This window comes from Neofelis nebulosa, chromosome 4 (genome assembly GCF_028018385.1).
Source record: "Neofelis nebulosa isolate mNeoNeb1 chromosome 4, mNeoNeb1.pri, whole genome shotgun sequence".
NCBI lineage: Eukaryota > Metazoa > Chordata > Mammalia > Carnivora > Felidae > Neofelis > Neofelis nebulosa.
The window spans coordinates 16,398,676-16,413,855 of NC_080785.1; the positions used below are offsets into that span (position 1 = coordinate 16,398,676).

At 40.2% G+C, this 15,180-nt stretch overlaps 2 protein-coding genes across 3 annotated transcripts in view; one reads left to right on the plus strand and one right to left on the minus strand.

Annotated features, from left to right (window-relative positions):
• AKR1D1 (aldo-keto reductase family 1 member D1) overlaps positions 1–15,180 on the minus strand; it is a 91,953-nt gene that overhangs the window by 28,976 nt on the left and 47,797 nt on the right. The window contains exons 1-2 of one of the 2 annotated variants that reach the window (XM_058724148.1): positions 13,677–13,882; positions 2,222–2,389 (exon numbers count right to left, since the gene is read on the minus strand). In XM_058724148.1, the coding sequence (XP_058580131.1) occupies positions 2,222–2,389; positions 13,677–13,769 (261 nt within the window). In that variant the 5' untranslated portion in view covers positions 13,770–13,882. Of the gene's footprint in view, positions 1–2,221; positions 2,390–13,676; positions 13,883–15,180 lie in introns of those variants that run through there. The other variant, XM_058724149.1, reaches the window with a different exon arrangement.
• Positions 11,375–11,997, plus strand: LOC131508927 (probable protein BRICK1). Its single transcript, XM_058724150.1, has one exon. It carries the CDS (start codon positions 11,390–11,392, stop codon positions 11,615–11,617), a length of 228 nt encoding a protein of 75 aa, XP_058580133.1. The 5' UTR covers positions 11,375–11,389; the 3' UTR covers positions 11,618–11,997.

Genomic DNA, 15,180 nt, shown 5'->3' on the forward strand with positions numbered 1-15,180 from the left:
ACTTGAAAGTTGCTAAGAGTATAGATCTTAAATGTTCTCACCACAGAAAGGACATGGCAATTAAGTGATATGACGGAGGTATTAGCTAACACTACAGTGATAATGACTTTGCAATACATAAGTGTATCAAATCAATATACACCTTAAGTTTACAAAATGTTATATGTCAATTATATCTCAATAAAGCTGGGGAAAAATGAAATAAACTTAACAAAAGAAATAAAAAAAGAAAATGAAATTACTCAATCTCTAAACTATTAGGTAATGAAAGATTAAGACTTAGGTTATCAAACTGGAGCATGTGTACCCTTGAGGTCTATAAAACATAGGGTGCTGAGGGGTCCTCAGAGCCTTGGGATAAATCAATACTTCTTGGAGCATCAAATTTGTTCAAAGTGTTTTGGGGAATTTTTTTTTTAATTTCTATACCCTTATTGTCACAAGTAAGGGCAAGCAAAATTGGTAACATTTGATTTTTCTCTACTTTGGACAATAATTTTTTTCTTGCCTTAAGTGCATAAAGAAGAGAAAACAATGTGGAAAGAATAGTGGGAAAATGTGTTTTTGTCATTACTCTGTTATTGCTTCCATCCCATCTAACTGAATATTCTGTTTTATACATTTTAATTTATTTTTATTCAATAAACACACATAGTCCTAGCTCTGTGCCAGGTACTGTTTAAGCGCTTTGTAAATGTTAACTCACAGCAACTTTATGAAATAGACAGCTAAGAAGAAAAGTTTTTTGGTTTATTTTTCTTGGTGGTAACTTGTAACCTCATTTTTACACTGAAACAAAATGAAACAAATAAGAAAATATTATGGGGGGGAATGCAAAAGTCTAAAAACAAATTTAGGATAAGACACAAATCTTCAAAAATATTTCTGCCTTTGGGCAGGTTGCTTTGGCCCAAGTTCTCAGGATATGAGTTCAAGATTATCCTTCCCCCAAAATATTTTGTGAGCACCAGGTTAAGGTTTGATGTTTACTCCAATGAGATACTGTGTAATAGTAAAATCTTAAGGAATCAAAATTGTAAAGCTATAATAAAGTGAAAAGCTTCAGGCTGATATTTTGGGACAGTGGCTATATGTAGCTCCTTGGACTCATAATCCATAAGTGGCAGGGGATTTGGGGAACCAAAACTCCCAGAGAGCTTGGCAAGGAGCCTGAGTGGGGAGCTGGGGAATGGCTGAAATCAGAAACATCATCTTGTTCTCGTATAGAACACTCAGGAGAATTGTATTACACAATCTCCAAAGTTGTACAGCTTTATTCCTGCAAAGCTGCCTGAAAATATACATCCTATATTTCCACTGGCTTTCATTTTAATCACGATGCTTTATCTTTTGGATTGCCCTTCGGTGGATAGTGATTTCTAATATTGGAAATTTCAAAGGCTCGAAAGGTAGTGGTGACGTAAACAAAATGTCATATATCCACACAATAGAGTATTATTTGGCCATAAAAAAGAAATGAAATTCTCATTTGATCTTAGCCAAAAGCCTGAGAAGTGATAGAAATGAAATTCTCATACATGCTATGAGCAAACCTAGAAAATGTTACACTCAGTGAAAGAAGCTAGACACAAAACGCCGCATAGCATGTGATTCAATTTATATGAAATGTCCCGAATAGGAAAACTATAAAGACAGAAAGTAGATCACTGGTTTCCAGGGACTGGAAGGAGAGGAGAAAATGGGGGACGACTACTGGTGGGTATGGGTTTCTTTTGGAGTGATGAAAATATTCTGGAATTAGGTAGTATAGATGGTTATGCAACTTTGTAAATACACTAAAAGCATTTATTTAACTTATTTATAAACTTGATGGTACATGAATTCTTGCTCAGTAAACAAATTAGTGATCTACGGACAAATAGGCATACACAAAAGCAAAAGAAGGCTGCCCTTTTAAAGAAAGGTTGGGCAAATGATTATTTACTATGAACCACCTCCCCCCTTCCCTCCACTCCCCAATTTTTCTGCTCTGTAGATTTGGCTCTTCCCATATTGTCTTAAATCATGCCCATGTATGAAGAAGGAGCTTTGCCTAACCTTCAGGGGGCTAATTAGTCAGTCCTGAACTTCCCGGCAAGAGTGAGCAATTTGGGAGTGGAGAACTCACTCCTCTTGTTGAGCCCAACACTCTTTAACAGGGAAAAGTGACAACAGACCAACTATTAATAGAAGGAGTTGGAGGGTGAAGAGAAGATCTCACCTTTCCACAGTAGAAAATATCCTCCCTCTGCACCTTTCCTTCTGCTATCTTCTCCCTGATGGCCTCCCCTACTTCGTGCTCATTCTGATAGATGTAGGCCCCGTCAATGTGCCGGTACCCTGTGTCAATGGCAATCTTCACTGACTTCTCACAGGTTCCCTTAGGAGTCTGAAAGGACAAGGAGGTTGGAGTGGGGAAAAAGAGCAATGGATCTTTTCTTTAATCATTCTTGATCAGGACACTGTACACATGGACATTATTTTACAACAAAAATGACAAAATTCCCAATTAAATGCTGTTGTTATTGGAAGACGGTGTCTGGAGGCTGAGGAAACTGACCTCACAGGGAGCTTCCTTCCCACCCTCATTGGGGTACTCCCTTAATCCCAAGTCTCCCCTAGCTTTGTGCCCTCAGAAATGTAATTGAGCAGTTTTACCAGTGACAAGAGATTTCATGATAGCTATGTTATAAGAGGCCACAAGTTCATTAAAGAAGGCTCAATTACAAATCAAAGTTTTGGGTAAACAAACTGAGAATATATCAACAGAATGGAATATCACTCAATAATAAAAAGAAATGAAGTACTGATACAGCAAAATGGGTAAATATCAAAACAATTATACTAAGTGAAATAAGCCAGACAAAAAATAAACACATTATGGTTGCATTTATATAAAATGCCAGCACATGAAAACTAATGTATAGTTCAGGTACAGATTGGTGATTTTCTGGGGTGGGGAATAGCGGGGGCAGGCAAGGGTGGCAGGGAGGGATTACAAAAGAACACAAGGAAACTTTTGTGGTGATAGATATATTCACCATCTTGATTGTAGTCATGGCTTCATGGGTGTATGCATGAGTCAAACTCATCAAATTATGTACTTTAAATACGTAGAGTTTATTGTATGTCAAGTATTCCTCAAGAAGGCTGGGAAAAAGACAGTTTGGGTGGTGTGCTATAAAAAAAGGATATATTTTTATCAAATTTGGTAGCCAAACCTTTGTTCATTTTATTAACCTGCATGAAGCATAAGAATAAGAATATCCTCGGGCGCCTGGGTGGCGCAGTCGGTTAAGCGTCCGACTTCAGCCAGGTCACGATCTCGCGGTCCGTGAGTTCGAGCCCCGCGTCAGGCTCTGGGCAGATGGCTCGGAGCCTGGAGCCTGTTTCTGATTCTGTGTCTCCCTCTCTCTCTGCCCCTCCCCCGTTCATGCTCTGTCTCTCTCTGTCCCAAAAATAAATAAAAAATGTTGAAAAAAAAAAAAAAAAAAAAAAAAAAAAGAATAAGAATATCCTCTCCCCTGAATATTGACAAACCAGAAGACCTGACAAACTCCTGACACTGGAAGTATAAGTCATCCATCTTTCAGATTGCACATAAATCACTGTTCTTTAGTTATGGTGGCATTTTAATTTTTTCTATGTTTTATTTATTTTTGAGAGAGAAAGAGTGCATGCACACAGGCACATGAGTGAGAAGGAGAGGGGCAGAGAGGGAGACACGGAATCCAAAACAGGCTCCAGACTCTGGAGCTGTCAGCACAGAGCCTGACGTGGGGTTTGAACTCATGAACCGCGAGATCATGACCTGAGCCAAAGTTGGAGCTTAACTGACTGAGCCACCCAGATGTCCCAAGTTATGGTGACATTTTAAATATATGTGAGTGTGTCTCATTTTAGTTCAATTTTTTCTTAGGAGAAATGGAATCCTTGATGGATATTTCCATCAAGACAATCATCTAGTCTCATTGAATACAATTTTCAAATCACTTTTTAGGTTATGTGTGGAGGAGAGGTTTAATCATATCTGTAGATTTGAATTGACCTCATATTCAAATGGCGATCATTCCGATCTTCACAAATGTTGAGAACTACTTGTCCTTGCTTCTATATCGTCAGTGTTCTAACAAAATGCTTGACAAATCTCAACAGACCTGTGAATTCTGGCCCACAGAATTCGATTTATTAAGAATGAGTGACACAAGAAATATCTTGTATTTCTAGTGACTTTATAGTCCTGCACCGGAAATAAAAAGCACTGGAAGTATAAATTGTATTTTCTTTCCCTACGTCAGTTGAAAGCCATCACTACTGAGAGGATAAGAAGACACAATAAATGAACAAATTGGCTACACAGATGCTATTAGAAAATGAGATTCATAGTTACAAATATCAAATAGCTGGGAAAAGAGACACACATTCCAGGAATATGAGAAATACTTCTTTGGCTAATTAATTGGCAACATGATTAATAAGGCTTGAATATAAATTGAGGCAAGAAAAACCCACCCACAAAACACTGCGCAAAATGAGATGTTATGGATGACAGCAAGTGTGACAACAAAAAGTACACTGGAAGAGGAGAATCCTGGGCTAGAATCCAGAAATGTAAGGGAAAAAATAAAAAATCCATTATCAGGTATATGCATAGTATGAAAGAATAAAGTTTAATATGAGATGGTAAATATAATCTCAGAAATAGCACTGAGATTTTGTGGCTGGAACTGATAAATGTAAGAGTAGAACCAAAATAGATTTGCTACAAGGGGGAAAAAACCCCAAACAATACATATTAAAGTATAAACTTATGTTTTCAAAGATCAACAGGGGTTGAACAGGAGGAACATTTAGGATTAAAGAAAATGAGAATGATGAGGACTCAGTTAGGAGTGTGGTACTGACCGTTAGCCTGAAGTATATACAAATGATGCTTTATTTCATAAAGACACAGTACAGAAGCAAGTTATAGTAGTGAGAGTCTTCAGTTATCCAGCTACCATTAAAGTGCCTTTTCTAAAAGTTGAATATCTGGTGTGGGAAATCAAATAGCTATATCCTGAGTTAGGAGATTATAGGGAACACAGTGCAAAGCAGAACTCTGCTTTCTGGCCTTGCTGAAAACAGTGGGCTGGTCAATATTCAGTTAATGTATATCTAGAGGTTGGGTCCCGACCGTGCTCATAAATTCCTTAGACCATGTTATCTATGGAATATCTTATCTTGTTCTCCACTCTGCTTTCTGCATCTGCTCTTTTGTAGTCTTGGGAATGCCTTGTTTTTCTGCATGCTTTCCCTACGCTTTCTATACGTTCTTACTGGCCCACTGATGTATTGCACAACGTTTCCCTGAATGTATGCTTCATAAATACAGGAGCTTGAGAACAGCTTGGAGAGAGTCCCTTAGCCTCCCTCTCACCTCTCTTGACTTGTGAAGTCTTGAGTAATCCTTTCTGTCATCCTCAGCTTTGCTGGAGAAAGCTGAAAGCCAAACTCACAATCTGGTACAATCTTTGCTTGCTAAAAATATTGTCCTTCAGGTGGCAGAAGCAGCAATGAGGTGAATTACTATTTTAGACTCAATTCTAGTCAATATGGAGGAACTAGTTGGAAATGTGGATGTGAGAAAAATGCTTGTTTATAATTCTTAAGTGTAGCATAAGAGAACTGTATGTACATTCTGACAGATTCCTTAGGAAAATTCACTTTAGGGAAAACTCAGGTCGAATAGAATACCATATTTGGAGACTCAAATAAATGATATGATAGGAGAAATCTAAAATGTAAAATTTTGACTCCACAATTAAGGACGATAACAGTGAAATAAAGAATTCTATTTCCTAAAGTGGCCAATAGCACCATTCTTCCACTTAAGAAAGGAGAGTCCTATAAGGATGCGGAGCCATCCACCAAGATGTAACATATACCCTAGGTCAACATCCATAATATGATGTTGTGTCCCCAATAAGTAGAATACATGATTCTGAAAACACAGTAGGAGTGATTCAGCTTAGCATTATTTCCTTTGACTTACTTAGACAATGTGGACTTCTCATCTCTGAATTTTAGGCTCAGTGGATCCTAGTTCCCAGGGCAACCCAGCCTCCTTATTTCAAGATTCAGCATTTAAGAAAAATGCCATACTGGCAGGGGTAAGTGACCTTATCACAGGAGGAGGTAGGGCTCCGTCGCTGTTACACGATGAGCCAGGGAGGAAAATGTCAGGCGGCTAGGCCATCCAGTAACATATCCCTTCCCAAATTTGATAGTTAATCGATAAGACCAGTGCCCATGATCTAAGTTGACCAGGGACTCAGACAACTCAGAGGTGAGAATCTGGGTTATAATATCTCATCAGCCACCAAGACCAGAAGATATGTTAGTTAAGGATGCGAAACATCTAGAATGGGTAGTCCAGGAAGGAGAGAAGTTGCAACTTGAAGTCTGCTTTAGTGGCAGGAGCTGTTTCATCCTGCCAACCTACCTCTTTTAAAACTTTTCCAGGAGAGAGACTAAACACAAGTCTAGAAGAGCTCAGGGGTGAACTTAGCCTACAAAGCCAGTAGGTTCAGCTGGCGCCGGGGGTAGACTGTAGTGGCTGTTATGGTGTATCACAGGACAGAAGAACTCATTTGCTCCGCTGCCAGCAGTGCTGGCTGCCAGTTACTCACCTCTGATTCCCACTATGGATAATACAGGGTGTAACAGCCTGGCTCTCTCACCTCAACTTAGCACAACTTTGTAGCACATTCCATAGCTCCCTGTGGGACTAATCCCAGTTGTGACTGGATCACAGTGTGACTCTCCCCCCTTGCACAGACCTGCTTCTCTCACTCCCCTTACAGGTCTGATTCCTGAGAGCACTCCCCACTAAGCCCCCTGCATGCACATCTCCTTCTCAGAGGCTGTTCTCCAGGGTGCCCAGCCTAAGACATTAGGGTACAGAAGGATTTCTTAAGCTACAGAGAGTACTAATGATACATGAAGAGTGATAAATGTGACCACATTAAAATCGAGAAACTCTGCTCATCAAGACACCGCTAAAAGCAAATGGGAAGCGATATTTTCATATAGATGTAACCGACAAAGGACTTATATCCAGATATTTTACAAATCCAGTATCAATCAGAGAAGACAAATCCAATAAATAAAAACACATAGAAGGCACAGCCACTTTGCAAAAGATATCAAAATGTTTCATAAAAATATGAAAAAAATGGCCAATTTCATCTACAGTAAAGGAAATGGAAATTAAACCACAATGAGAGATTATTCCACACTTATTAGAACTACATATATTAAAAAGACGCCAAATATTGGTGAGAGGGGCGCCTGGGTGGCGCAGTCGGTTAAGCGTCCGACTTCAGCCAGGTCACGATCTCGCGGTCCGTGAGTTCGAGCCCCGCGTCAGGCTCTGGGCTGATGGCTCGGAGCCTGGAGCCTGTTTCCGATTCTGTGTCTCCCTCTCTCTCTGCCCCTCCCCCGTTCATGCTATGTCTCTCTCTGTCCCAAAAATAAATAAAAAACGTTGAAAAAAAAAATATTGGTGAGAATGTCAAGCAGGGGTACCCTCATACATTGCTGGAGGGAGTGCAAATGATATAAATACCTTGGAAATTATCTACACTGGCATCATGCTCTTCCAGCTCAAGGCAGAATGGACTTGATGTTTCAGTCTGTTCCTTGGTCCTCAACAAGGGCTTGGACTTTACCTCTCCTTTACATCTCCCAGATGCAAAGCCTTTGGCTCACTCTCCAGACTGTGAAAACTTCTTGCAACTATAGAAATCTCAACCAGGGCCACCCAGGAAGGAATACTGGATCACTGAGACCCCCAATCTACTTCCTAGACCACTCCTTCCCCATAACTTGATGATTCTTGATCTACCTCATAACTAGATTTGCTCATCGCTACTTTATCTTTGAACAAGTATTCTCTCTCTTAAAGCACTTCATCCTTTCCTTACATTTTAGTTATAGGTGGGTTCTTTTTTTTTTTCTGTCCTCAGTCACTCCATTTACAGATCTCTTGTTGCTAGACCATTGTTTCAATCCCTGTGTTACCTAGGAAAATGCCTTGCATATGGAAGTCACACAATAAATATTCATTGAACTGACTTATTGTGTATTTTCCAAAATATTTACCATTCATCCTGGATTTGTGTCATTTGCACATCTGGTAACATTGTTGAGTTTTACTTGAATATTTGGATAAATATTGGCTATTAATTCCATGGGCTGATGTTCATAAAAACAGAATTAATTTATATCAAAACTGAAAAAAAAGAGTTTAAGATGCAAACTCTCACTATGAGACCTTCCCAGGTGGAGCTGTAGGGAAATCTGTCGGGAGGCTGTTCTAGACTATTTCATCCATGTATGAAAGCGTACTGGGACGCTTTCAAAAGGAAAAGTCACGTGGATAATTTATTTGCACGTTTTAGTCTTCATTAGTAATCATCAGGTGGGGTCATGCACAGAGAGCCTGGTGCTACTAAATGTTGGCTCTATCTCAAATTCCCTGAATCCACAGGCATGGGAAACCTTTACAAGAATTTGGGCACCTTAGGAGAAAAAAAATCTAAGTCGGGAGAAGCTGGGCTGGGGCCCCTCACACAGCTTCATAGTATTGTCCCTTCAAGTTGCTTTCCCAGTTCCTATCTCTACATATTCTAGTGGAATCTATACAGGGCAGAGGTCAGGGGAGACAGTGTTAGCAGTCCTTACTTTAGCTTTCCATGTCTGCTCCTACCCATCTCCCCCCGAAGACATGCCTACATCTTTCCCTGGCACCCTCCTGCCCTAACTTCTGTGTTAAGAGTGAACAGGATTCTAGGGAAGAAAAGATGGTGACTGACTTGACCACATACACACAACACATATGAATTTCAGCTAGAGTTACCTCAGCCTGCCATTCGCCTTCTACTTCTTATAGAATAAAGGGTTTGAAAAGAATCTCAGGCATGCCAAGTAGAGAAGGCTAGATTTTGGCATCCAACTTTGCCTTTAGGACTAAGACTGATTCTGAAGGTAAATGTAATTGGGAACTTTTATTTCAGGGTGGCTGACTTGGGCACAGGTCATTCCAGCCTCTGCCTCACCAGTCCTGGGAAGATGATCAGGGAATTATCAGTCGCATAGCTTGGAACAGGAAGCCATGACTCTGCTTTATGTGAGATACTCCATTCTTCCCATTCCTCATCTCCTCCTGCAGCCCCAACAAACCTTCCACACAAATGTGGTATATTTTTCTTCACATTAGAGTTTCTGATTTAGTGAGATCTGCCACGAACTCCATCTATTACTTTACAACTGGTAATATTTCTGATCACAACTGTAGTTGCTGCATGCATGGTCTTCATTTCTTAGTATCCTTCTTAAGTTGTGTTGTCTAATCAGTGCATGTCTTATTTTCTGAAGTGAAATATAACTCTTTTTGGGGAAATGACACACAACTGCTTTTGAATGTCCATAACCTATAGCAGTTAATATTACTAGACACATAGTGGGTACTTAATTGTACTTATTGTAGGCACAGCACTCTCAGCTCCACTAAGTTTCAGGAGAGAGAGAGAGAGAGAGAAAGAGATCCATCCTGTATACACACACATACATACTCACGCACGTCCTATATACTTTCAGGATTCCTAAATACTTTCATAAATAGAAATAGACAAAGCAAGTCATAGAGGGGTGTCTGGGTGGCTAAGTCAGTTAAACATCCCACTCTTGATTTTGGCTCAGGTTATTATCTCATGGTTTGTGAGATTGAACCCTGCACTGGGCTCTGGGCTGACAGCATGGAGCCTGCTTGGGATTCTCTCTCTCTCTCTCTCTCTCTCTCTCTCTCTCTCTCTCTCTCCCCCCCTCTCCTTGTGTGCTCTCTCTCTCTCTCTCTCTCTCTCTCTCTCTCTCAAAATAAATAAATAAACATTGTTTTCTAAAAAGAAAGTCATAGTTAGGAATATGCAGTTTCATTGATATAAGATATGTTCTTAAGAGGCAATATAGTACAGGGATTAGAACATAGGATCTGGACCCAAAGTATGTTGGTTAAAATCCAAGCTCTGTTCCCTAGCATTGTAAGTTTGGGGCAATTTTTTCTCTCTATATACCTCAGTTTTATCATCTGTAAATGGGGTTAAATGGTGTATCTTTTGTAAAGTTTTGAATATTAGAAAACGCATGTGCTGTAAGGCACTTAAAATAGTTCACGTGTTAAGTGATCAGAAAGCATTAACTGTTATTATTGTATTCATTTATATCGCCATACCCTCTGATGCTCACAAACGTAGACGTCCCCTTTTACAAACACACTCATTAATTTGAAAGCATCAGCCAAATACCCATTACATACTAGATAATATTCTGGAAATACAGAGCTGAACAAGACATTCTCTCTTTCATAATGAATTTCACAATCTTGTGGGGAAGATTGCAGAGAAACCGTGATTACAATATAGTGTGATAAGGGCTACAATAGAGTCAAGTAAAAGGGGCTATGTGGACACACAAGAGGGCTAGGTTGTGGTGGCTGGGAGATGGGGTTCTGAGGGGCAGCATCCTTGACCTGAGTCTTGAAGGTTCAGTAGAGGTTTAGCCGGCTAGCTGAACAAACCAGAAGAAAGGGTATTCCAGATAGAGGACAGCATGTTCACAGGCACAGAGATGGGAGAGTTGTTCGAGGAATTCAGGTAGTTATGTGTTGCACAGAGAGGGAGAGAGGTGGAAGATGGTGGCAGATTCTGCTGGACAGACGGGTCTTGACTGAACCATAAAAGCTCAGTGTGCAAGGTAAGGAGTGTGGATTCTATCCTATAATGGATAGGGAGCCATTGAAATCATTAAGCAGAGGAGTGATGTGATCATATTTGGGTCTGAAGAAGATCCTGACAGCCCCAGTTTGAATAATTGGAGGGGACAAAATTGGAAGAATAGCCTAACAAATGAAGAACCCAAACTAAGCAGTGACAAAGGAGACCAAGAGGAAGGTGTCAAGTGAACAAATATTTCTGAGATAAATTCAACAGCAATCATTTGGAAGAAATGTGGACAAAGAGAGAAACAAGGATAGAGGGCAGAATGAAGGAATGTACTCAGATTTCCGGCTTGGGTGGCTCAGAGTGGTAGTGTTATTTCCTAGGAGTGGAAGTATTTGGAGGGGAAGGTAGAGATGGATAGTGTAGTTTTGTTATATTGAGTTAGAGGTGTTTATGAAAGATGGAGTACATACTTAACTGTACAACACAATTATCCAAGGAGCTTGTTAAATGCAAATATTCAGCCTCTACCCTTAAAGAACCAGATTCGGTAGGTCAGAGGTGAGGACTAAGGATTAGCATTTCTTAAAAAAAAAAAAAAAAATTCGGCTCCTCCTTAGCCGGCAGCCATGGCGGGTCAAGAGGATCTGGTGCAGCGGGAGATTGACCAGGACTGGGTGAACCGGGAGTACATTGAGGTCATCACCAGCAGCATCAAGAAAATGGCGGACTTTCTCAACTCGTTTATTATGTCTTGTCGTTCAAGACTTGCAACACTAAACGAGAAATTGACAGCCCTCAAACGGAGAATAGAGTACATTGAAGCACGGGTGACAAAAGGTGAGACCCGCACCTAGAACTGTGCCATGCTACTGCTGGGAAGTTGCTTTACAGAACACAGGCCTACGTGGGAAAGGCCCCAGCAGCCTCAGCTCCTTCCTCTCTCCTTAAAGAGCAACAGGGCTTATTCTTGTTTTTCTTTTTTCAAAAGCGTGGCCTTTGGGCTCTGCCATGTACATCGGTGTGTGATGTGGCATGTGGGAAGAAGTCCAGGGGAACTCTCGGAAACAACATTAGGCATTTTACCTTTTAAGTAACATTTTGTAGAACTGTTTGTCAACGTATTTGAGGCGTGCAGAGCCAGACGCCTGGGACTCTTTGTTAAGGTCCTCCCCACCTCCTTCTCTCTCTCTCTCTCTCTCTCTCTCTCTCTCTCTCTCTCTCACACACACACACACACAAGGCATACACACACTTTCCTTACAGCTCTCATTGCCTCTGCATTGGTTCTATAAACAGTCTTTGTCTCCTTTCCACCTTTGGTGGGGGGTGGGAGGCAGTCCTGTCTGAGACACTTATGCCCAGGCAAGGTAGCCACAAGAGAATGTTGTTGGTAATCCACCAGTGTCTTGTCCTTTTGGGGAGGTCAAGGTTAGGCCCCCACTTGGCTTGAAGGGACATTTTCAGAATTTTCTGTCACTTGGGGTGTCTTTGCCTCTCATATTTCCCTAATAAACTCCTCAACTTAAAAAAAAAATTCCCAAGTGGTTCTGATGTAGCGAGTCCAGTCTATATGAGTATATGTATAACAAAGAACAAAACAAAACAAAAAACAAAACAAAAAACAAAAACCAGGAGATAAAATTTCAGGAGTCTCTGCATATATGTGATTGGAGCCAAGATTATGAACGAGGTCATATATAGACAATGGGCAAAGTGAGAAGAGGAAGGGGCCAATGACTAAGACTGTTATAATTGTTTCAACAGTGATTTTCCTTTACATTACCAAAATCAGTGGAACTGGGCAATTGCAGCGGATACAAGTATTAACTCCTCTTGGTATGTGTAGTTTATTTTTCTTTCTCTGCCTTCCATTCCCCATGCTGCCCCTAGAGTTATCTTCCAAAAGCACTGATCTCATGATGCTTTTCCTCTGTTTCTAAACTTCACATAATTCCTCCTTTTATACAGTGAAGTTTCAACTCCTTGGCATGGTATGCAAGGTCCTTTATAATCTAGTCTCAACCTGCATTTCCAGAGCCAGATGCCGTTGTCTCCACCGTTAATTCTATGTGCCAGCCACTACGGGCTTGGCCTCTGCCGGACACATCATATATCTTTGTGCCTCTATACTTCCTCTTCTGCCTAAGATGTGCTGCTTCAGCTCTGTCTCTCTGCCTCTTAACTCACAGTTAGCTTTACAGAGGTTATTCATACGTGATCACACAAATCCAGTGGCATTTCTACATATATCACTGGTTCATTCTGGTAATCAGCATTAAATTTGAATTGCAATGAAGAAAGAAATATTTTTCTCATAAGTAGAAACTGTGTTTTAATGGAAGCCTACTCAATCTTGAAGGTCAAATTTAACTATTTTTATGTGTTTTCAGAGAGATACTGTTTATAGTTCTGGGGTAGAATTTATTCTTATCGTCATTATTCTATAATTAACTATTAAACAGTCAGCCTCCTCTATTTGATTTTTAATTCCTAGGCAGCACAGACACTGTTCTCTTCATATTTGAAACTTCTATAGCCTAGTGCTTCATACATGGCAGGTTTTCACTAAATGCTTGTTAGACTGAACTAGAAATCCTCAAATACAAGTTTTTAAAACCCCATAAGTAATAAACTCAGAAATATCACGTGCCTCAGTCCAGTCTACTAGTCGAAATTTAGCTAAATTTCAGCCAAAGAAGCAGAAAAGTCCCATTTTCTAATTCAAGATAATTTTAAATTATAAACTGATATAATTTTAACCTCCGGGTCATTACTCAGGACACCAAGTAGTACTCCTTGGAGGTGACTTTCATTATTATAAAAAGGAAATCAATGAGCTCCATTCAAAACAAATGAAAGATTATGCTCCAGTGAAGTTTCAAAACAATAAAAATAAAAAAGAGAGAGATTTACCAGTTTAGGTTCTGAGTAGGTGCCAAGACCGATGATAGGAATGCTGTTTCCATCACTTAGGGGTATACGGTGATTTGCAGCACTGAGGTTCATCCTGGAGAGAGTCTGGGTTTCACGTTTTTCAGAGTAATTCTGGACACTACTGGGAAAGTCTTTTTGTAAGGATATTTTAGGGCCTATTTAATGAAAGAAAGGAGAGTCAGAGGGAGGAGCAGTGGGAGGGAAGAGAGATTAGCAGATCTATTTCTCAACCTTTTTTTTTTCCCCAGGTTGTTTTGAAAATCTGGAGATTGTCCTTTGAACTTTATCAGAGGCATGTAAATAACATAACCCATTGAGAGCTAATGCTTACTTCTCTACAAAGAAAAGAGGGAAAAGCCAAAAAGAAACAAGTTTGGTTGGCTTCTGCCAGTTAGGATGGTTTTGTGGGCAAGTGACAGGCCTGTCTCAAATTCTCCTAAACTATAAAAGACATTTATTGGTTTATATTTCTGAAAGCTTTAACATTAGGGCTAGCTTCAGGTGAGACTACAGCAGTTTCCCAGGACTTGCCTGGAAATTCTGATGCAGCAGGACTTGGAAGGGTTTTAAGATTGTATCACCTAGTTAAGTTTGGGAAACAGTGGGCCAGAGGAACAACTGATCTTTTAACCAGTCTATCTCTCTGTCTCTTCATTCTCTCAGTCTCTCCTTATTGTTAAAAGATGGTGACCCGTCCTTGGAGTGACATGGTTCCAGAGACAGACTCAACAAAAGAGAGATTTTTACTTATGCCATCACTCACACAGTAACCTAGAAAAGGTCTTTTTGGTCTCCACTACCTTTCTTGCTTCATGGATCTATCACTAAACTAATCATGGTGGTCAAAGGACATAAAAGATTGATCACCCTCAGATAATTAGAAGCCATTTCTTTCTTTTTTTTTTAAATTTATTTATTTCTTTTGAGAGAGAGAGAGAGAGAGAGAGGAGGGGTAGAGAGAAAGGGAGAGAGAGAATCCCAAGCAGGCTCCATGCTGTCAGTGCAGAGCCTGATCCCATGAACTGTGACATCATGACCTGAGCTGAAATCAAGAGTGGGACGCTTAACCTACTGAGCCACCCAGGTGCCCCAGAAGTAATTTCTGAATGTGGAGCTGGAGTTAATCTCACCTGGGCAGAATCTGGAGATTGTTAAGAAAAAGGAAAGAAATAGCAGTTAGGGAAGCAACTAACAAATGTTTATTATAGTCTTCCTCCAAAGGATTGTGCTGTGTATAAAATGTGAGCCTTGGGGGTTTCGAAGATAACTAACTGTGTTCAGGCTGGTAAAAATATGCTGAAGTTTGCCTGTAACTCATTTGCCCTCTCTCCTGGACTTCCTTTCTTGCTTACATACACATGATCAGCCAGTGAATTTCAAGTAGGTTGGGGCAGCATGGAACACGGGCAATATTGGTCTTCAGTATCATTGGTAAATTGATCCAACAAATACTTATTGTACACCTTTGGGTGCTAAGACGTTG